The following is a 24,222-nucleotide window of genomic DNA, read 5'->3' on the forward strand; positions in this document are numbered from 1 at the left end:
CAATTAATAATGTAATATTTCTCATATCTTCATTCATAATTTTACATAATAGCTTGCTCTAATTTTTCTATAGGAATTAACAATGAGTGGATTTAGTATTAAATTTTTATATGTGAAGATCGAGTTCCACTTTTTGACTTTGTGGTAGTTTTTGATCAGCTACTTGTTTACATATGAAACCCTAATGAAGTGAGATTCATCATCATCTAGGAAAATAACGCAAATTAGGGTTTTGGGTCCAAATGGGTATTTGGATCCAAACCTTCATTTTGGGCCGTTGGATTGGCATATCTAAATTAACATATACCCATTTTTTGAAAGCTTGAATATACCTCAATTTGGAGTTGTTCCATTAAAAGGGGAAACTAAAGTGCGGGGATGAAGAAGTGGGTAGATGTGCATTTCCGATCTCATTCATGGAATTGGAATCTTGGAAGAGTGGAAAAGTATGGGGCCATTGTAGCCTATATGAGAAAGGGATTTTTGATAAATGTATGATGAATTTAAAATTAAAATTTCAAAATATAGTACATTGGAAAATATTTTCAAATTTATCACACTTTCCGTCACATTGGAAGATATCTTTTAAAGAAATACTTTAACAATTTTCATATTAATAACACACGATAAAAAAAAATTGAATTTACATTTAAAGTGTCTCTTGAAGAGACATCTTTAATATAAATTCAATTTGTTTAACATGTATGAATAATAAAAAAAATTGTAAAAAAATGTCTCTTGAAGAAATACTTATAGCATAAATTCAGTTTTATGAAATTATCTCTCTTTAAGAGATGTTTTTAGTCTAAATTCCATTTTTTTAATATGTATCATTGACATGAAAAATATAAAAAATGTTTTTTTAAAAGATATTTTTCAACGCGGTAAAAAGTATCATAAGTTTATTAATAATTTTGTAATTATCATTTTTAAGATTTTTTTTTTTTCAAACTAACCAGAGAAGTTAAAAAAAGCCCTATGAGAAAGGTGGGCACTGGGTTTTGGGAATAGAGGGAAAAAGGAGGAAAGAGAGATGTCATGTGAGGGGGTTTTTGGGGAGGAGCTCACACCCATTCTGTTGCAGTGACTCCACCCAAACCAACAGCTGAACCCACCTTGTGAGCCCCGTTTGGACTTTTCTTCTTTTCTTCTTCTAATTCAATGTTGGTCTGATAAAAATGGAAAATCCGTTTTGAGCATCTACAAAAATAAATTATTCAAAAAATCCAATCATATTAAACAACAACAAAGGAGCAAAACCCTCTGTTGGTCTGTAGTTATTTTTAAGAATAAATAAAACTGGCTAGGACAAAATTAATGTGATTTTGAAACAGGTAAGCTTTTGATAAAAGAAAAAAAAAAAGAATTTTGAAAATTTCTTTGTAGTTATTTTTAAGAATAAATTTAAGATATGTTTAATTATTTTTTTATGGAGTGTTTTCAACATCAATTTAAACTATAGAAAATAAAAGGAACCAAAAATTTTAAAAGAGGCTGAATTGGAAGTGATTTGCAAATGATGTAAACTCTTGTATACACCAAAATGCAGAAGAAGGCCATATTGAACCTTAGAGCAAATTTGTAACTTTTCGGCATATACATATACCAGAGAAGCAAATTCCACATGAATGAAGAAGAAAACATCATTTATATGTATGTATATACACAAAATCAATAGTAAGCTCAAAATGTATGATTCAGCAAACACATTCCTCAGAGATCCAATGGGAAACAAAACTATAACCTTCAAGGTTGACAAACCAATAGCTACAATATTTTCACTCCATGTAAAACTTACAGCTTATGGGAGTTTCACTCCATGTAAAACTTCTACAAGTGGACCTTGTTGTTGCTTTCTTTCTTCTTTGCACATGCTTGGAAGTAAAAGCTCAAAGCTCAAAACTAAAAAAAAAAAATGAGTTGAAGTCTTCCAAGAGAGAATAGAATCTTCAAATCTCACTTGCAACCAAAGGCCCATGCATTGCATAGGGAGGCTTTGGCAAATCTTCCTCCTACAACTGTTCCAAAGATTCAAAGTGCCACCATCTGAAAATAAAATTGGTCTCATGCTAATCAGCTGAATCTGACATTCAAATTCATAGGGGGTTATAGATACTTTTTAGACTGAATTTTTATAGCACTCTACCTGAGTTAGGAATTGTGCTCCAATAAATAGGATTTAGTTGAGTAGCCATCCTCCAAGTACTGAGTTGTTAAAATTCATCATGAAGGGAGGTGGTATGAGCAGATCCAATACGTTCACAATTTCTTAACACAAAGTTGATACAAAAAAATAGCTCATGGTTAGAGGCAGTCATCAAGTTGGGAAAATTAGCCAATTTGATCATGCCTCCTTGAAGTATTAATAAGATTCCACTCAACTGACCTGAACTTGGTGGAACAAAACCATACTCTGCACTGCTATGACTTTGGATATGGTTTGACTTCTCTCTTCTCCAAGCATCTGCCTCAGAATCACAAATTTAAAAGAAGAAAATCCAGAGCTCACATTATCATTTGTAAGTACAAGAAAAGCTTGAATATGGAAATTAAATGGTAGCATCCATGCTCAACAAATGTAGTACAATTATGATTCTTTTACTATCAACGATGTAAAAAAATCAAAGATTGATGACAATAATTAAATGGGAAGGAGATGAGCAGAGAGTAGGAAGTGGTGGCCTGTCAGAATCTGAAGGTTTTGGGTTTGAGGTGTCTAAACTGAACATCTGCAGATTAATTGAAGCTAAAACAATGATTACACTCAGGAAAATGTTAACATTTACGGCGCTAAGATGCCATATGGACATGGTGAATAGAATTATTAAGCAGAGAACCTCAGTTAGTAAGATATTTTGTTTTAGGCTGAGTTGATTTTAGAATTGGGTTTATCTTGTCATGCATATGATGGAACTCCACAATGCATCATCTTATGAAAAGTATTAACACAGAAGAAACATACCTGTTTTTTCTAGAGAAGAACTAGAATATTAACACAGAGAACCTGAAAAATAATGCACATGGAATTATAAATCCTTGTAATTTGTAGGTTAGAAAGTTAAACAAAAGCAATTAAAATATCTGACTAATGGGAATCATAGAGCATGTTGCATGCTCCACTCTCTAACAGAGTTGAGCTTTCTCGGTTCCTCAAGCAGAGTATCAATCATGAGTCTTTGGATGCTAAAATATATCTGCCACAATCTTCCAGAAAGAGTCTTTGAACTCCATAAAAAAAGGTCCCATTGTAAGGATTGTTTCTAGACAGCTCGAATTTATTGAGAAAACTAGGATCAGAGGCCTTCCATGAGTTTCATTGAATTAGCCAATGAAAACGAATTCGAGGCCCATAAAGTCATACAAGAAACGCAAGTTATGAAATCAGACCTGCAGAGCTGCTTGGCTTTTGAGCATTTGACAAGGCATTATTGATTAAAAGAAGATTCCTTGTGAAGATATGAAGCATCAATTTACAAGAGAGAAGAATTACTGATAACCTGAAAGAAGAATTACTGGTATTTAAGCATATCAGTTTTCCTGAGAAAATTACTGTAAGGACAGAACCAGTACTTGACTAAAAATTAGTGTAATGCTACCTTCATTACAAAACTTGGTCATCAATCACAAAGTTTGGAATGTGTGCTATATGATGCCAATCTTCCCTTGTCCAAAACTTGCACTGACCTTTCAGCAATGGGCAGTTCTGGATTGTTGGAACAGAAAGGGAGGTGGGCAGCAGCTTTTCTGTCAAGGATTGGAGCTTGGAGCAGTCACGGATCTCTAATTTTTGGAGAGAGGTGAGCAGTTGAAGCCCCAAACTGTCCAGGGACCTGAGATTTGGAAGACCTGAGATTTTGAGAGAGGTAAGAGAGGCCAGCCCTTGCAGGCCACAGTCCATGTGGGATGTAAGTTTGTTGCAGTTTGTTATTGTAAGTGAATTTAGGTTGGAGGGAAGACCCTGCATTGGGAATATCAATTCAGGACAACCATGTGATGTTGAAGACTGAAAGCATGCATTGTTGTCAATCCATGCTCAACTATTGTAGTACTATTATGACTATCTTACCATTAACAAAGTAAAGCTCAAAGGTGGATGACAATCATGTAAATGAGAAGGAGATGGCATGACAGAAGCTGAAGATTTTGAGTTTGAGGTGCCTAAACCGAACATCTGCAGATTAATCAAAGCTGAAAGAGATGAAAACAATATGTAGACCAAGGAAAATGTTAACGTCTAGGTTGCTTAGATGCCATATAAACATAGTGAATAAAATTCATGAAAGACAGAACCTCAGGCAGTAAGATTTTGTTTTAGCTTCAGTAGAATTTAGTATTAGGTTTATCTTGTGTTGAAAATGATGGAACTCCACAATGTGTCAGCTTATGAAAAGTATGAATCAAAAGAAACATACCTGTTGTTTTTAGAGAAGAACTAAGATATCAACGCAGATGCAACCTCAAAGAACCTGAAAAATAATGCATATGAGATTATGAGTATGGTAGTTTGTAGCTTCGAAAGTTAAACCAAAGCAATTGAAATGTCTCACTAACTGGAATCATAGAGCCTGCTGCATCCTCCACTCTCCAACAGAGTTGAGCTTCTGTAGTTCCTCCAGCAGAGTATCAACTCATGACTCTTTGGGTGCAAAAAATCTCGGCTACTGTTGTCCAAAAAGAGTCATGAACCTGAACTCACAACAAAAAAATGGTCCCGTTGGAAATCATTGCTAGACAGCTAGAGTTTGTTGAGAGAACAAGGATCAAAGGCCTGCCATCAGATTTCAGCAAATTAGCCAATGAAAACAAATTCAAGGTCCATAAAATTGTACAAGAAACACAATTTACAAAATCAGACCTGCAGAGCTGCTTGGCTATTAAGCATCAATTCACTCTAAATGAAATCTGAAGCATTTGACAAGGCACTAATTAAGCAAGGGAGTCTTAAAAGATTCCTTATGAAGATATGTTGATCAGAGCCAGAGTGAAGCATCACAGATGACCTGAAAGACAGTAAGAAATTGTTATAATAATTAGAAAATTTAAAGCATATTTTTCCTATTTATAATGGATCAAATCAAACTTGGTATTTAAGTATGTTAGTTTTCCTGAGACAATCATTTTTATGACAGAACAAGTACCTGACTATAAATTGGTGTTATGCCACCTTCATTACAAAACTTGGTCATCGATCACAATGTGTGGAATGTGAGCTATATGATGCCAATCTTCCCCTGTCCAAAACTTGCACCGATCTTTCAGCAATGGGCAGTTCTGGATTGTTAGAACAGAAAGGTTGGTGGGCAGCTGCTCTTCTGTCAAGAATTGGAGCTTGGGGCAGTTCCAGATCTCTAATTTTTCAAGAGAGGTGAGCAGTTGAAGCTCCAAACTTTCAAGAGACATGAGATTTGGAAGATCTGAGATTTTGAGAGAGGTAAGAGAGGACAGTCCTTGCAGACCTTGTATTGGGAATATCAATTCAGGACAACCTTTTATTGTTAATGACTGAAAGCATGTAGCGTTGTGCAGCAGCCGCTTGAGATTGTTGCAATTGAAGATGGAATATAGTGAGAAGTCAAGAGCTAGCAATTCAATAGACACAAGATTAGGGCAACTGCTGATGTTCAACACATGCAAAGCTGTAACATCGCCCTCTGAAATTGAAATGGAGAGGGATTCAAGCCCCTTGAGATCGTTGATATTGAGGTAAGTTAAACTTGGGAAGTTGCCGAGTGGGAAGGATGAGAGAGAATTGCAAGTACTTCCGGAGATCCAAAAATAGCGAAGGGAAGGGTGGTGACATTTTAAAAACTCAGGTAGGAGAAACTCTAGTTTCTTACACTCCTCTACACCTAACGTCTTCAATGTAATGGGCAAACAAACTCTGCACAAGGGTCTCGAAAAAGAGCAATTTCTGATTGTCAACCGTCGAAGACAAGTATTACTTTGCAACATTCCCTCCTCCAGTAGGGACTCCAAAGAGTCGGAATTTTGAATTGAGAGATCCTGCAGTAGTGGTGGTAGTTCCTTCCACTGTGAGATGTCACAGCTGCGCGTCGTCAATACACGGATGGCTGGAATCCTTGGAAGTTGAGCCACAATCTGCTCACAGTCTACAATCTCTAGTTTCGTCAACAAAGGCAGATGGTTTGGTAAGGCTCCTATTAGCTTGGGACACCTCTCTATATAAAGCTCCTTGAGACGAGGGAATTCTCCACCTTGGCCTCCCATGCACAACCATTCCTTCCATTTTGGCATACCCCGAAATGATAGAGCTTTAGGGAGACAAAGGAGGGCTCAGTCCCATAAAACTCTGCGCCCACCCTTTCTATCTCCTCCAACCCCGATATATATAAATGTTTAAGAGAGGGTAGCTGCCCAAGCGGTGGGAAGGTTGACACATTCGTACAATTCCAGAGACGTAGCGACACCATATTCAGAACTGAAGGACCTAACCAATCTGGAAATCTTGAACCACCATAACCGTAAATAGTGAGTCTCTTTAAGTTTGAATGAGGTTGTAAGTTGTTCAGCACTGTCTCTGCTCCATTTTGTTCAACATCACTACCACGATTCCATTCCAACTGTAACTCATCCAGATTTTGCTTGCCTACCAAATTGGACTCTGAGGCATCCTTAGCATCAACCACATTCTGCAGCTCTTGAATGACAAGACTCCCACCAATGTGGGAAAGCTCCCTCAACTCTCCAACCCTTGTCCCACTTTGCTTGCCCACTATATAGTTACTCAATTTTTGTAGACTTTTTAATTGACCCATGTGACTTGGCATCTCTTTCACTTTGCTATGCCTGATATCAAGATGACGTAAGCTAATCATTTTGCACATCATTTTAGGCAATTCAACAAGACATCCACAATGGTATAATATCAATGTTTGTAAATTATACAAACTACAAATCGATTCCGGTAACCTTTTGATGAGTGTGTAGGTAAGGTCCAAATAGCGCAAATGTTTCAAATTACCAATTAAATCAGACAAATCCGTTATCTTATAGTAGCACAATGATAATACTTGTAAATATTGAACTTTCAACAATAAACCGGTGCAAACTCTATTACTCAACTGAAAATCTACACCATGCCATGTAATACTTGGTTTTGTATTCTTTGAAGCCTTGTCCCATCGAGGCCAAGTTCTCAAATTCAAAGGAAAGAAGGTACGAAGACCATTAACTTCATTTAGGGTCTCAAATCTCTCAAACGGGTCATATTCACTTCTAAAATATGATAAATGGCGAAGCTTTTCAAGAATTTCATTCATCTTACCATCCTTCAACTGAACACAAAATTTTCCAAAAACAAGTTGAGCCAAGTCGTTAATGAGATCATGCATTACAAAATATGATTTACGTTGACTATTGAACTTCTGAAAAAATGATCTTGATAATAGGTCATAAAAGTACCCATCACCCACTTCTTCCATTGTTTTCTTGCTTTCAAATTGTTGCAAAAAGCCTTCTGCCATCCACAATAGAATCAAATTTTCCTTTTCAAATTTGTAGTCCTTAGGAAAAATTGAGCAATACGCAAAACACCGCTTTAAATGTGAAGGAAGAAAAGAATAGCTTAACCTTAAGGCGGGGAGAATTTCATCATTCGGTAAATCCCACGTTTCGCTGTTCAACACAAATTCCCATTCTTTTACTTGTAACTCTGAGTATAAGGCACCCCCTAGGGTCTTTGCAGCCAAAGGCAATCCTTTACACTTCTTTACAATCCCTTTGCCAATTTCTTCTAGTTCTGGACGTAGACTAGAATCTCCATTTTCAAATGCATGTTTTGCAAATAGCGACCAGCAGTCCTCAAAGGATAACTGTCCCAAATGATGAATATGAACTGAACGCATGACCGATGCAACCTTATCACTACGTGTAGTTACTATAATCTTACTTCCATTTAGACCAACAGTGAATGGAGTTTGTAGCATATGCCAATTAGTATAGTTTTCATTCCAAACATCATCAAGGACAAGTAAGAATTTCTTCTTACTAAGTCTCTCCTTCACTTTAAGTTGAAGCAGATTCAAATCACTATCATCAGAATATTTTTCAGAAGCCCCAGAATCGATTGCCTTAAGAATGGTTTTCGTTATCCTGACAAGATCAAATTCATCGGAAACACAAACCCAAGCTTTAAGATCAAAACATTCCACCACTCTCCTATCATTATACACCAGTTGAGCAAGTGTGGTCTTTCCAATACCGCCCATACCCACCAGGGCGATCACACTTATCTTATTCCCACTTGCATTATGGGACAACAAATATTCAACTATCTCCTGTATATTACCTTCCCTTCCGTACACCTCCCCAGACTCATCTACCAAGGAAGTCGCGGGCCATCTTTGTGACAATTTTTCTCCAACGCCTTCTTTCAATCCCAGAACATCTTTTTCTTGTGCAAGATATTCTAGTTTTTCAGTGATCTCCTCTACCCTGGACTGGATCCCCTCACCAAACGGATTAAGCGAGGCAGAGGTGATGTCACGTACCTGAGTTGCGCTGGTTTGAGCATCAGACTCCATTTTGCAGCGTAAAGCTTCAGTGGTTATCTCATCCAACAGGTCCTCTGCATCATACACAGCATCTTTCAGGTCATCCAGCCAATCTTTTACAGCTGATTTTGTGAATTGCTTGGCCTCAGCGTCATCGAGCACTGCCTGAACTGCCAGCAATTTTATCTTCAACTTCCTTAGGAGCGTAGCACTGAGTTTCTGTCCCCGGAGGAAGGTGAGGACCTCGCGAGAAGCCATCCGGTCAAGTAGAACTTGGATAGAAGCGGTGAGAAATGCTCCTCCTACTATAGCCCCGGCCATGTCTGTTGGTTTTGCAAGGGGAGTGAATACTGGATCAAAGAAAAATGAATGAAAGCAGATGCAAATCAAGCAGACTAGTTGTGGTCAACAACGAAGAACCTTGTCACCAAATAGGGCGGGCCTTAGATACAGTAAAGAGGCGGATGAACATGGCCTGTCAGTTAGTCTACTAATAGTCCAAATGTCCACATAAACAAATAAGAATATTTTCCACCTACCCTACCCTACAGGTATGTCCACATTATTGAACATATGGTAAACAAATACTGAAGCAGATGCAAACCAAACTGTAGAATTTTGGTTTATGATATGAAACTCGCTGCAACTTCGCCATGCTTAACCAAACACAAGGGCCCGTAAAGAAGAAAAAAATATTAACTAGTGAGCAAGAACTCTCAGTCATGCAATTTGGCTGTCAAAAACAAAATTGCAGAATCATTGATTTTTATTTTTCTGAATGTGTAAATATGAGTGGTAGGGATTAAGCCTGCCCTTCAATAGTCTATAATTTATATATATATATATGAACAAAATCACCTATCTGATATGTAAAATATTGAAAGGATAAGACCTTTGGGGTTGTCACTTTATTCAAGTTTCGACAATTAGAGTATAATCAGATGGTACCAAGAGGGCAACCAAAAAGACCTTAGTCTTGAGTTCGAATCCTGGGGACGTTACCCCCCAAGGGCCAAATAAACAAATGGCCCCATAAGACTCTGCGTTGTCCGGCCCATTCCGGCTGTGATGCCCCCGTTTGGCACAGTTCGGTGGTACGGCTAGGCACCAGAGCAAAAAAGGCCGACGTTTATGTTGGGACGTAATTTGTTTTTATTTTTGGCTCTGGCCAGCCATACCACCGAACTGTGCCGGACAGGGGCATCACAACCGGAATGGGCCAGGACCAGAGTGGCCTCCCCAGGATTCGAACTCAAGACTAAGGTAGTAGCCCAAATGGTACCAGGAGGGCAACAAAAAAGACCTTAGTCTTGAGTTCGAATCCTGGGGAGGCCACTCTGGTCCTGGCCCATTCCGATTATGATGCTCCTATCCGGTACAGTTCGGTGGTACGGCTAGCCAGAGCCAAAAATAAAAACAAATGACTTCCCAACATATGGGATTGAAAATCTTTGTAGTTTGTAGCTTAGAAAGTTAAAATAAAGGAATTGAAATGTCTTATTAATTGGAACCATAGAACATGTTGCATACTCCACTCTCCAATAGAATTGAGCTTTCTCTAGTTCCCCAAGCTAGAAGTGTATCAATCATGGGTCTTTGGATGCTAAAAAATATCTGCTAGATCGCTCGAATTTGTTGAGAAAACTAGGATCCAAGGCCTGTCATGAGGTTTCAGTGAGTTAGCCAATGAAAATGAATTCAAGAAACACAAGTTTCGAGTTCAAGGTCCATAAAGTTATACAAGAAACACAAGTTACGAAACTAGACATGTAGAATTGCTTGACTTTTTGGTAGAACTATAAATTTTCCTAAAAGCTTAAGTGTGGAGGATTTGGGTTCAATATGCATATCATGCTCCTTAACACCCTCCTTCATGTGGAGAGATACCATAGAATTGCAAATTGGGAAAGATAGATAGTAAAAATTGTAAATTGGAAGAGAGAGATACTAAAAAATTGCAAAGGGGGAGAGGAGAAACAAATAGGAGAAACAAACATGCATTTTGCAAGTGGCTTGAACTCATGACCCTTAGCAAACCAACTTCTAATACCTTATTGAACTACCAATTTCCCTAAAAGCTTAAGCTTGGAGGATTTGGGTTCAACATGCATATCATGCTCCTTAACACCCTCCCTCGTGTGGAGAGATACCATAGAATTGCAAATTGGGAAAGAGAGATACTAAAGAAATGTAAATTGGGGGAGAGAGAGATTAAAAAATTGCAAAGGGGGAGAGGAGAAACAAATAAGGGAAACAAACATGCATATTGCAAGTGGCTTGAACTCATGACCCTTAGCAAACCAACTTCTAATACCTTATTGAACTACCAATTTCCCTAAAAGCTTAAGCTTGGAGAATTTGGGTTCAACATGCATATCATGCTCCTTAACACCCTCCCTCGTGTGGAGAGATACCATAGAATTGCAAATTGGGAAAGAGAGATACTAAAGAAATGTAAATTGGGGGAGAGAGATATTAAAAAATTGCAAAGAGGGAGAGGAGAAACAAATAAGGGAAACAAACATGCATATTGCAAGTGGCTTGAACTCATGACCCTTAGCAAACCAACTTCTAATACCTTGTTGAACTACCAATTTCCCTAAAAGTTTAAGCTTGGAGGATTTTGGTTCAATATGCATATCATGCTCCTTAATAATTTGAAGCATTCAATAAGATATTATTGATTAAAAGAAGATTTCTTATGAAGATATGAAACATCAATTTATAAAAGTGAAGAATTACTGATAACCTAAAAGAAAGCAAGAAAGTATTATAATAATTAGAAAATTTAAAGCCTATTTTTTCCTATTTATAATTGTTCAAATTAAAATTGGTATTTAAGCGTATCAGTTTTCGTGAGAAAATTACTTTTAGGACAAAACCAATACTTGACTAAAAATTGGTGTAATGCTACCTTTATTACAAAACTTGGTCATCGATCACAATGTGTGGAATGTGTGCTAATGTGCTATCTTATGCCAATCTTCCCTTGTCTAAAACTTTGCACTAACCTTTCAACAATGGGCACTTCGGGATTGTTAGAATAGAAAGGTTGGGGGCAGTTGCTCTTCTCTCAAGGATATAGATTGGAGCTTGGGGCAGTCATAGATCTCTAATTTCTTTTGAAGACTTGAGATTTAAAGACAGGTAGGAGAGGACAGTCCTTGCAAATTGTTCAAAAATAAAATTTAAGAAAAAATAGATCATGTCAACTTGGTTTTACTCTTTGAAAATAAAATTTAAGGAAAAATAAATCATGTCAACTTATAGCTGGTGTTAGCTTGTTTTTACTATTTGAAAATAAAATTTAAGAAAAAATAGGTTGTGTCAACTTGTTTTTTATTGTTCAATTTTTTTTAAAGGAAAACTAGGTGGTGTCAACTTTCTTTTACTATTCAAAAATAAAATTTATGGAAAAATAGGTCATGTCAACCTTTTTATTTTTTTATTTTTTATTTTGTTTGAGAATAAAATCTAAGGAAAAATAGGTCGTGTCACCTAAGTGATTATGGGTATACCATATTATTCAATTTGGAATTGACCATAATAGATAGGATAGGTAACTATGATATCAACTTGTTTTTTACTGTTCAAAAATAAATTTTAGGAAAATTGGTGGTGTCAACTTGTTTTTTTATTATTTGAAAATAAAATCAAAGGAATACCCTCTACTTCTACCACTACGGGCACCACTTGAAGACTCTCCAACCCTTGTCCCATTTTACTTCCCCGCTCTGTAGTTACTCAATTTTTGTAAAAGGTGACCCATTTGACTCGGCATCTCTTTCACTCCACTATAACTAATACCAAGATGATGTAACCTAATCAATTTGCACATCATTGTAGGCAATTTAAATAGAGAATCTCAATAGTATAGCATCAATGTTTGTAAGTTATACAAACTACAAACTGATTCAGATAACCTTTTGATGGTTGTAAGGTCTAAATATCACAATGATAATTGAACTTTAAATATTGAACTTTTAAGTAATAAATTATTCCAAAGTCTATTACTTCAGCAAAACTGTAGAAGATATTTACGCCCATATGGTAGATATATAACCTTTGAAACCTTGTCATATCGAGGCCAAGTCCTCAAATTCAATGGTAAGAAGGTCCGAAGACCATTAACTTCATTAAGGGTCCCAAATCTCTCGGAGCATGTTTGGTACATGGAAATGAGGAATGAGAAAGAAAATTTTCTTTTCATTCTTATTTATTCTTGAATAAGAATGAATTTGGTAATTCTAATTCTTATGTTTGGATGCATATAACAATGCAAGGTTAGAATGATTATTTGTTTTCATTTCAATATTAAGTAATAACGGAATGAGAACGAAAAAAAGAAATGAATTGACAATATTCATACATATAGTTTAAAATAATATTTTATTTTCATTTTTAAATCTCAGTTTAAAATAATATTTGATTTTCATTTTTTTAAACCTTAGTTTAAAATAATTTTTTATTTTCATTGAAGAAAAAAAAACTTTGAAAGTTTTTTTTTTTTGCTAAATAATAATAAAAAAAATTTGGGCTTATGATTTAAAAATAAAATTGTTTCTAAAAATTAATACTATTGTGTGGTTGTTATTCTTCAAAAATATATATTTTTTTAAAAACAAAGTCATAAGTTTAATGATTTTTAAAAATGGTATTAACAATTATTAATTTTATATTATTATTATTTATTTTTAACAAAATAAAGCAATTATGCTTTTATAAGATGTTAATATCCTTATTTTTATAACATTTATAAAAAATATAATTTATGATTTTATTATAATATAATTATTCATATTTTATTAAAAATTATTTATTTTTAATTTTGTTTGTAATTACAACCTCATTCTTGAGTACCAAACATAGTCTCAAAGCAGTCATATTCAATTCAAAAATATGATAAGTGACAAAGTTTTTCAAGAATTTCATTCATCTTATCATTTTTCAGCTAAACACAAAATTGTCTGGAAACAAATTGAGCCAAGTCGTTGATAAGATCATGAATTACAAAATATGATTTGTTGCTACTAGACTTATGAGAAAATGACATTTGATAATAGGTCATAAAAGTATCCATCACCTACCTCTTCCATTGTTTTCTTGCCTTCAAGTTGTTGCAAAAAACCTTTTGCCATCTATAACAAAATCAAGTTTTCCTTTTCAAATTTGTAGTCCTTGGGAAAAATTGAGCAATATGCAAAACATCGCTTTAAAGGTGGAAGGAAATAATAACTCAACCTTAAGGTGGGGGAGAATTTCATTATTTGGTAAATCCTATGTTTTGCCGTTCAATGGGTTTTCCCCGTCTTTTACTTGTAACTCTGAGTATAAGGCACCCCTGAGAGTCTTTGCAACCAAAGGCAATCCTTTACACTTTTTTACAATCTCTTTGCCAATTTCTTCTAGGTCCAGATGTAGACTAAAATCTCCATTTTCAAATGCATGTTTTGCAAAGAGCCACCAGCAGTACTCAAAGGATAACTGTCCCAAATGATGAATATGAACTGAACACATGACTAATGCAACCTTATCACTACGTGTAGTTACAATAATCTTGCTTCCATTTAGACAAACATTGAATGGAGTTTGTAGCAAATCCTTGTTACTATAGTCTTCTTCATTCCAAACATCATCAAGGACAAGTAAGAATTTCTCCCTGCTATGGCTCTCCTTCAATTTAAGTTGAAGCAGATTCAAATCATTGTCATTAGAAGTTCCAGAATTGATTGCCTTAAGAATGGTTTTCATTATCCTGACAATATCAAATTCATCTGAAACACAAACCCATGCTTTAAGGTCAAAACATTCCTCCACTCTCCTATCATTATACACCAGCTGAGTAAGTGTGGTCTTTCCAATACCGCACAAACCCACTAGGGCAATCACACTTATCTTATTCCCACTTGCATTATGGGAACTTGAGAACTTGAGAGTGGAATAAATTAGATCTTGTCATTGACTTTAATCTTCTAGTAATTGATAATGAAAGTGGCATATGAGTGAAATTCCAACACTCGCACTGATTATGCAAATCCTGATTGCAGAAAATTAATTCATGGATTAGATATGGGTTACATATGCACATGATCATAGAGATTATAGAAATTTTATTTTATTTTATATAAGAGTCTTATAGTATCTGCAGGTGAATTAAGAAGACGGACTTATCACACCTTTAGTCAACAATGGCTTCAAAATTTCAAAGTTGCAGATCAATTATATGAAAACTAAGCCCAAGTTGTCGCTCCCACACTAAATAATAAATTTCTATAAAAGAAGTGAATTTTTACAATTTGAAAAGGCTATCTATGATATAGTACATTAAAGCCTTAACTCACACTTTTAAAAGTTTGATACTTAATACTATAAACCTCATTTGACCTTAGGCATAAGTTTGTCTTTATTATCAATTTTATGAGTTTTGGAAACCAATTCCAACTAGTAACAATAATTATTTTAAGTTGTTTTGCAAAAAACGAAAGAGCAATATGTTTCTTCTCCAACCATAGCTATGCATTTTGCTTTGCAAAGAGAAGATCTTTTATTAATTAATAAAATTGATATACCTTTAGTTTAGATTAAAAAAGAAAAAAAAATCAATGATTTTGTGAAACCAATGCCCAGTTAATCTCGATTTTAAAGATCGCAAAAGCGGTTTGGAACTAATGGTTTATTCTAAGTGTGTTGAACAAGAAGATTTTCAAAGTGACAATCATAAAAATATATCAAGTCAAATCAAAATCAAGAAGAAGAAAACCTCCAAAAAAAAAAATCATTGAAGATCATTGGTCAAAGATCTCGTTGTAAGGTTGTTTGTGCACTAAGACCATGCATTTTGTTTTTTACTTAAGCACCTAAAATCATCCAAGTGCTAAATTGTTTTTAGTTCTTTTACAAATTAGATAAAAAATTGAATTGAGGAAAAATTTAAGTTTTAATTTGGTTAAAATCTTTTTAAAGGTTTCCTAAAGGTTGAGGAGCTATAAACCAAGGTTTTCTAGCCTTAATCCGATCTTAAAAATATGTTTTGATTAGGCTTAGATAGGTTGAGGGAAGCAAAAATGCTCAAAACTAGAAAGATGTTTAACAAGTCTAGGCTAAGCCTCAACTAGTCAAGGCTAAAACCTTAATTAGTTGAGAATTGATTGATTAATCTATTAAACCATATTAACCCCAATGGCTAGTAGCTGAAAGATTTTCTAATTTCTAAACCCCATTCTTTTCTAGAAATGATCATGGGTATTAGCAAGCAAATGATTTGATTTTTAAAGTCTATTGATTTTGATTTATGATAAGTCATTCAAGATAGACATCATATTCCAATTAAAATTAAAAAAGGGTGCCCATTCCAAAGTCAATCCATGAGTGGATGGGCTAGAAAAGAGAAATTCACATCTAAATGCTAAAATTATATGTTATCTTCATTGTGCATTAGACAAAAATGAATATAATAGGATACTTCAATGTGAAACTGCTAAAAATATATGGAGACTCTTAAAAAATTACTCATAAGGGAACCAACCAAGTTAAAAAGTTTAAACTAACATCCTTGTGCATGATTATGAATTGTTTTCAATGAAGGATTTTGAATCTATTAGTGAGATGTTTACTAGGTTCATGGACATCACCAATGGACTTCAAGCTTTGGGAAAGACCTATACCTAAATAAAAAAGGTTATAAAGATTTTGAGGTCCTTGCCAAAGAAATGGAAAGCTAAGGTGGTTGTCGTCCAAGAAGTCAAAGATCTTTCAAAGCTCTTACTTGAAGAACTCATTAGGTCACTCATGACTTATGAGATCAACATGAACAAGTATCAAGAGGTCAAAAGGAAAAAAAAATGACATATCATTCAAGACTTCAACAATTGATGATGAAGAGGAGGAAAGCGAAAATGAAGAGTTTGATCTCATCTCAAAGAAGTTAATGAAATATATCCCATTTGAGAAGGTCAAAGAAAGAAGGCTTCATTCAAAGAAAGAGTCCGCAAGTGCTAAAAAGAAGAAGGTAGTGATGGTAACATGAAGTGAAAATGATGAAGCTTCCATAGAAAAAGAGTGCACAAATGAGGATGCCAAACATTCCTTTGTGCTTTAGAGGACCATGAAGATGAGATCAATTTTCCAACTACAAATGTTGAATTACAAAATGCCTTTGAAGAATTATATCTTAATTTTTAAAATTTCTCTTTGAAAAATGCCTCTTACAATAAAAAGAGAGGACTGGACTAGAAAGGCCGCTGTTCGAGGGTTGGTTTTTAGAACTATTGTAATAATTGTTCGTTAAGGAAATACTAACTGTTGAGGACCCAAGGAGATATGGGCACCAATGATTATCTATTTGGTTTTGTGTGATCCATGCTTGAAGAAGAATAATATTTTTACTTGAATAAATTTGAAATTGGTTATTTTAAGTAATGTTGTCCCTCTCATACTTCAAAATATATATGTTGATAATGTGAAATATAATTTTTTTTTATGCATAAAACATCTTTAAAGAAATTTTTTTGAATATTATCTTTGGATTTGTCACTTGGATGCAAATGCTCAATTTTTCAAATCAAAAGAAAGTTTTTGGGAAAAACTTGATTTATATCAATGATGGAGCATTTCTTAATTTTTTATTCTTCTAACTCTTTTGGTTGAGAATATGTCAATGATAATTTTGAGCTAGTTAATTGGAAGATAGAATTGATGATGCTTAGCTCAACAACAAGGGCAAGTGAAGGAGAATCAAAGGTCAAATGAAGTTGAAGAAAACTCCACAACAAATAGAGTAAACAAACAAATAATCTTCCAAAGGAAATGAAAGTAATGTCAATCATCATCAAAAGTATCAAATTGGCACAAGAAGGATATAAGCATTTGGTTTTCTTTTAGAAATGCTTCAAATTGTTTTTTCTATCTAATCCTATTGATTTGAAGTTTTTTTTATATATATATAAAATAATAATGTTTTGAATTATGGTCATGTAAATAAAAATCATTTTAATGAAATTTGCATAATTTCTAGCCTAATGTTTGAATTAAGAAGAATTCATCATTTATGAAAACCTTACATGAAATAAAATTATCATGTGCATACATGGTTTGATGATGTTACATTATGTATGTCATGTGTTGTATCTTTTAAATTGCAGAAGTTAAAAATTAATAGTGCTATGTTTTAAATGAAAAATATTTCATTTCCTTACAAGTTTTACTAAATCATTCTTTATATTGGAAAATGCTATAAAATTGAGCAAATTTTTATTTGGAATATGTTTTCAAATGAAAAAAAAGGGAAAAAATGATTCCATCTTGCATATTTCCATGTAAAATGATGCTAATGCTTATTGTTTATTTTTGTGACATTATTTAGGATGAATTAATGAATCCCCTTATCATGCTTAATTGAGACTTTTTGTTGATCACAAAAAGGGGGAGAAATATATTGTATTATGTTTCTATAGTATTAAAATGTTAATATTATTTTAGCAATTTCATATAGTGATGTGATAATCATGGTTGAAAATTTCATGATGTATCGTTGATATATCCCTGAAATATCAATTTATTGGCAACCAATGATAGAAATATTAGGAAGATATATCGGTGGGGCGATATTTCCGTGAATTCAACAATTTTTGCCAATTTATCGATATTTCCATGTAGCCAACGCGGTCAATGATCTGGTCAATGCAACTAGCTCGGCCCCACCCAAGCCTAAATAGACCAACACAACTTTGGCTCATCACTGGGCTACCTTACTCCATTAGATTATATGCACCAGAATGCACATATACTAAAGCCTTATCCTCAAGGCTAAAATAAAGGAAAATTTTATTGTAACTTAAATACATCCTCCCATGTTGCATCTACATGATTTGAATTAGACCATTGAACCAACCATTGTATCATAAGATGATTGATCACTCACCTATCCAAGACAAAAATGGGTTCAAATTACAATTATTTATCTTCTTGAATTACGAATAACTCAATGGTAGGAGTGATTGACTTCATAATTTTCTTCTTTAAGAAAGAAACATGAAAAATAGGATGAATTCTTGACTCAAATGGAAATTCTAATTTGTAAGCTACTTGTCCGATTTGTTCAATAATCTTATATAGATCAAAGAATTGAGAAAACAACCTCTTATTCCCCTTTAAGGATATAATAATTTATTTATAAGGTTGCAAACAAAGGAAGACCAAATCTCCCATTTCAAATGTCCTTTCACTTATCTTTTTGTTTGTATACAACTTTATTCTATCTTGGGCTTGAACAAGATTAACCTTGAGTAGTTGTATCATTACATCCTGATTAAACTGATGTATAGGCTATTGCCTTTCTCAAGCTTCAAATATGCTCAAGTAATTTATCAACTCCCAATGTCTAGGTGATATCAATCTCTAATAAACTGAAGGATTTCAGATAAGTATTTTCACTAGATTTTCCTCCCCGTTTAATGTTATGTACATACCACCTCCTAATTTTCAAACAATTAGGTCCAAGAGGTTGGTTTAAGGTGGATAGTTACTTATTCTTTTTCTACCCCTTTACTATATATATATCTATATATATTCTTTTAATTATTATGATACATGGATACATGCACATAGATACCAGTCTATTGCTCATGTAGCAGCTTTCATCTTGTGACTCCTAGACCAATTGGTCAAAGGCATTGCGTGATAAGGCACCCTTGGGGACCTAGTTATGGATTTGTCATTGATTGTGTCCATTACTTGTTAGGGTGGGATGATGAACTCTATTTGTGGTGGTGTGTTTCTCTCAACATGAGTCCATTTAGGATTTGTGATCTAGTCTTTTTGGTTTCCCAAGCTCTTTTACCATGTTGATATGCCTATTAAGACTTAGTCAACAACTCTTCTAAAAGGTAAATCTCAATAATGGACTACACCTAGGGGGGAGGGGGGTGAATAGGTGTTGAACTAAAAAAATTTCCCAAAAAATATTACCTAACCTTATAATTTCTCAATGTCAATAAACTTCTCTTCCAACAACTTTTCAACAAAGTACAAAATCTACAAGCAAGTATGTATGCAGTAACACTCCCAACAATTTATAAATGCAATTCACATGCAAATGCTTAAATACTCAAAATTAATACAAAAGAACAATTATCTCCTTAACTTATTTCAATTTACTATAAGATATCATTACCAAAATGAACAAAAAAATGATTGAAGATATTCCATGGATAATCATACTTGTATCAACTCACATTTCTTTCATTCAACATATATGCCCAAATAACCAATGATATCAAAAACTAAAAATAAATCAAAGAGTAGAGTGAGAGAAAGAGACAATTGACATCAGATTTTAACATAGAAAACCTCCTAAGCAATAAAAAAAACATGGGCCTACAATCGATAAACAACATCCACTATGAAGAATAAAAACTGAATACAAGGTTTTACTTAGTTTAAGCCAACCAATCATTCTAGGACCACTTGACTAGTACCTTTCACATTCAACTTTTCACCTTCTTCTTTCGGAGAACACTTGGAGTCCACATCAAGCTCGATCTCAGCCTTTTCTTGAATCCACACAAGAAGAAAATAGGTTTTTACACAAACCCAAGAGAACGAGAGATGAATGTGTGGACCTGTATTTTTCACGTGCATCCCCACTCAATGGCGAGACTCATTTTTTTTTTTTTAATGGTGAAAAATTAGTTTTGGAAAATTCGGAGTCGCTACTTATTTTATTTTAAAAGAAAAAATAAAACAAGAAAGAAAACCCTAAAGAAGTGACTCCATAGGTTTGGAAAAACGTGTCTTTGAAAAACCGGAGTCTAGGTCCAAGGATCAGGTTACTTATTAAGAAGGTACTTCAAAAGAGGTAGCACCTCTCTAAGCCCTAAAGAGGTCTCTATTGGCTAATTTAAGGGAAATATGACGATTAATCAGTTAATTAAAGGTACCTGGGTAGACTAAGGTGATTTCAAATTTAGCATGCCAAAGAAGGAAGTCAATCACAAACATAAAGAAGAGTTAGGATGTGTACCTTGACTGCTTCTCAAGCGCTATCATCACAAGACATCAAAGTTAGTTCAGAAATATGACACACAACATGCCTTTTATCAGAGCAAATCAAATAAACATCAAGGAATCCAAAGATAATATCAAACATGGACATAACTCATAATAACATATATGTTCATAGAATTCTGAAAATAGGTGATAGAGAGCGTACTTGGGTAACAAGCATCAACACTTCTTTAGAAATAGAGTTAGCTCAATAAAAAGCACAAAATAATCTCATCTATCACAAAAAGGAATCAAAATCAATCAAATATCAAACAAACACCTCATTTGAACCAATATCAAAGAAGATGTCAAGAATGTCGGGCCCCCACCAAAGTCCAAAGTAATTTTGCATGAGTTAATTCTATGAATTCCATTGTTTGGAACCATGAAGTTTATTCATGCTTGTTAAAAATCAACAAAACCATGAAAATAGTTTAAAATAAAATAAAATAATGAAAATGCATGCCCGAAGGAAAGTGGCAACAAAAGATTTGTTGAAATCTGGATTTTATACTTAGAAATTCCTAAGGATGGAATTTTTAAAGAAAACTGGAATTATTTAATGAAAAAGGTTTTTGAAATCCAGATTTTAAAGGTGTAAGATCACAAGGAAAAGAAAAAGGATTAGGAGAAGGGTAATGTGTATCAAGGTGCCTGTGTAGGAATAAAGCCTGAGAGTGTACTTAAGATTGTACTGCTAGTGGTTGCAACTGTTGCTAAATATTCCTCATTACTTGAATATTGCAGACCCGAGTTGTGAAGAGAACTGGTGATGTGACTAGAAGCTGATGTCTCCTTGATTTTTCTAGTTAGGATCTATGATATTAAATGTCAACTGTCAACCTGAACTTCTGTAGGTGAACACGGATAGTTGCAGATGCCAATGCCAGCAAGCTTTAATGGTGTTCATAAGTAGAACCATGTGAAAGATATTTCACGCTGGTGAATGAAAAGTTTCCTTGTTCGTCAATGATTTCTTTATCTGCCCAGAATTCCAAGTCTAAAGCCCCTATGTCACACTTGTTATTCCTTGAAGTCCTGCCAAATCTTACCTGAATTGTTAATTGAGTGCAAAAAGAAGCACATCAAGGTCTTTAGATGCCATTTTCATGTCCATGAACTGATGAAGGTGAGCTTCCTTAGGCTGGATAGACTTTGCAGAAACTGTTTTAGATGCCCATTGAACTGTCTTTGGTTTGGTGGGCGAAGAGCCATGAACAACTGAATTAGATGGACCTATTTTCTAATTTGAAGAATGAGTTTCTTTCTAGCAGATTCAGACATCTTCTCAGAAATAAGCATGATGTGCCCATTGCATCTGAACCAATAAGATCAACTGTTCTTATGGGCATTTCTACTGTATGGTCATAGATGCAGAATGTTAAAGTGATTTTGGATGGGCTCTCTAGCAATGACGTGAAGATCAAATGGATACTGATTATTCAAGCTCTTACTTTATCTCGGAGGAAAAGATATCTGATGAGGTAGGATATGGTCCACTAGAGAAAAGGAAATCTCGAACTTTCCAGTGCGTGATTCATACCCAAGTTGGCACTTTTAACTTGCAAAACTGAAAGTAAAGAATTACTGTCAGCCTATTCTGCTGAGAACTTCATAAGACTCCTTTTGTATCTCGAACTTCAATCTCTCATGTTTAGATAATAAAGGAACTTCCATCCAGGTCATCAATTTCCACTTGTAGTACTGCAACTAAAGCCTCATTCTTGCCTAACTCTGCCGGCAGTTTCTCATTTGCGAAAACATGCATTTCTATCCCAGAATTGTGACCCTAGGAAGAGGATTGTCTTTTGTATTCTGAATATCTACTTGGTGCTGGTATAGGAGCAGGAGGAATAGAGACTGACAGGTGTTAGAGATACCAAGTCTAAGGATGAGATTTGACCCATTTGGAGCGAATGAATGTCACCTTGGTAGAAGGAACTCCCACAACTCATCTCATTGTGCCATTTCAGACAATAATCTGAACCCCATTTATCAAAATTCCATAGTATGCCCTAAGGTGGATCAAATTTGTCGGAGCAGTAGGAGCACTGCATGCAAAGTGGCGCACCACTGAAAGACAGAAGGTGGCCATGCCTATGGAAGAGAGAACCAATAGCAAGGTAATCTTGAACTTGACCAGAAGAGGGGTAGCCGTAGGGTTGTCCAGGACTTTATTCTTGAAGCTTGCCATATTTGAAGAGCTTTTGGGCAATACCAAGTTATTTGTGTGGGGTGAACTGAATATACTTTCTGAATTTTCTGTCAGTGCCTATAATCCCAATCCTATCATTTCGTCAGAGATTTGCACTTCAGAACCCTCTTTTGAGTGCCAAAGTGGACAGCATCACCAAGCTCCATTCCTCCAGTAAAAGGAAGAGTTTTCTGTTCCAAAGATTCGGAATCATAGCCAGCTAACTGGTTGTCATAAAAAGCTTTGCAGACTAATATGAAAGGTATTGTATAAGTCCATAAGCTGCATGCCTAAAAGGAGGAACTCTTCTCTTCCTCAAAAACTACCCAAACATGAACTTGATCAACAATTGTGGACAACAAGTCACTCTCTTCTAAACATGTGAGCTTCACTATGCTCGACTTCATCATGCTCATCTCTACTTTCAACTGCAACATGTGAAAAAACACATACTAGCAATGATCCATTATTTGATACCTAGAGAACCTCACAATTCTTTCGATGACCTCCTTGCAAGGTTGTTTTGGCATGCATGTCATTATGCACTCTGTTTTCAATAATTGGAAGATTACTCTTTAGCGAGGTTGCTGATGAGGAAGTTTGATGGTTACTTGATACGCTCCGGAATGAGAAAATCAGAGATGAGAGAAAGGTCTTGGTCATTCCGAGTGTAATTTTCGCCCTGAATGTGTAGAGCATTTGGCCTGAAGCTGGAATGGGAATCCATATTCATCAAATAGACGTGTCAAATCATCAGATTATCTATGAAAATCACCAAATACTTTAACAGGGACTTTCAACTGGAGAATTGTTGACTCAGAATAGAAGGTTGGGATGTAGAATCATTTTCCTCTTGATCATCCAAAGAAGATGAAACCATGATCGAATTGAAGGGTGAAATCTGGATATTGCCCTTATCCTCCATATTTGAACCTTCACTTGACATACCCTGATTCTTTAGGTTTCTTATTGCCAAATCCTTTCGTATAGTGCTTTCTTTTGGATGGTTCACCTGTATACATAACCTTCCTTCTCAGAAAGGAAAAACTGCTCCTACTATCAGCTGTCAAAACAGAAATGGAGAAACCCTTTTTTGGCATTCTTAGCACAACACTCAACCGATAATGCTTTTCACTCGGGCAAGCCTCCCTATGGAAGAGACTATGAGCTTTAACCGATCATTCAACATATCAATGTGTTTTTCCTTCTGCTTAGGATCACACGAGCTTTTCAATTGACTATGTAGGGAAACATTCTGTCGTCAAATTCCTATTATATAGCTTCTACGCCTTACAATATTATCACAGCCACTAGAAACCAACTTCTGAACAGGATCCAACAGACCCTATCCAACTAGAACACCAGATTATAGATGGCAGTAAGATATAACTCTGAAACTGATTTAATTTTTTTCTGAAAGTAGAGAAGAGATCCACCATCCATGCACTCTGAGATGAAAGAAAAAGGCACCAT

The 24,222-nt window shown here is 34.9% G+C and overlaps 1 protein-coding gene and 1 long non-coding RNA gene across 4 annotated transcripts; both read right to left on the reverse strand.

Moving 5' to 3' along the window:
• Positions 1–1,625: 1,625 nt before the first annotated feature.
• LOC117926523 lies at positions 1,626–3,395 on the reverse strand. Its single transcript, XR_004653142.1, has 5 exons — positions 3,087–3,395; positions 2,963–3,004; positions 2,387–2,464; positions 2,147–2,268; positions 1,626–2,046 (listed from the first exon to the last, which is right to left on the reverse strand). It is a non-coding gene; the product is annotated as an uncharacterized LOC117926523 (long non-coding RNA).
• Positions 3,396–3,418: 23 nt separating this feature from the next.
• LOC117926522 (putative disease resistance RPP13-like protein 1) lies at positions 3,419–8,924 on the reverse strand. 3 transcript variants are annotated; one of them, XM_034845639.1, is made up of 6 exons: positions 5,139–8,924; positions 4,856–5,000; positions 4,552–4,768; positions 4,413–4,466; positions 4,067–4,171; positions 3,928–3,958 (listed from the first exon to the last, which is right to left on the reverse strand). In XM_034845639.1, exon 1 carries the CDS (start codon positions 8,832–8,834, stop codon positions 6,180–6,182), a length of 2,655 nt encoding a protein of 884 aa, XP_034701530.1. In that variant the 5' UTR covers positions 8,835–8,924; the 3' UTR covers positions 3,928–3,958; positions 4,067–4,171; positions 4,413–4,466; positions 4,552–4,768; positions 4,856–5,000; positions 5,139–6,179. The 3 variants fall into 3 exon arrangements, with proteins under 3 accessions (XP_034701532.1, XP_034701530.1, XP_034701531.1); XM_034845640.1 differs by having other exon boundaries at positions 4,067–4,188; XM_034845641.1 differs by lacking the exons at positions 3,928–3,958; positions 4,067–4,171 and adding an exon at positions 3,419–3,497.
• Between the last annotated feature and the right edge of the window lie 15,298 nt (positions 8,925–24,222).

Source organism: Vitis riparia, chromosome 12 (genome assembly GCF_004353265.1).
Source record: "Vitis riparia cultivar Riparia Gloire de Montpellier isolate 1030 chromosome 12, EGFV_Vit.rip_1.0, whole genome shotgun sequence".
In the NCBI taxonomy this organism is placed as follows: domain Eukaryota; kingdom Viridiplantae; phylum Streptophyta; class Magnoliopsida; order Vitales; family Vitaceae; genus Vitis; species Vitis riparia.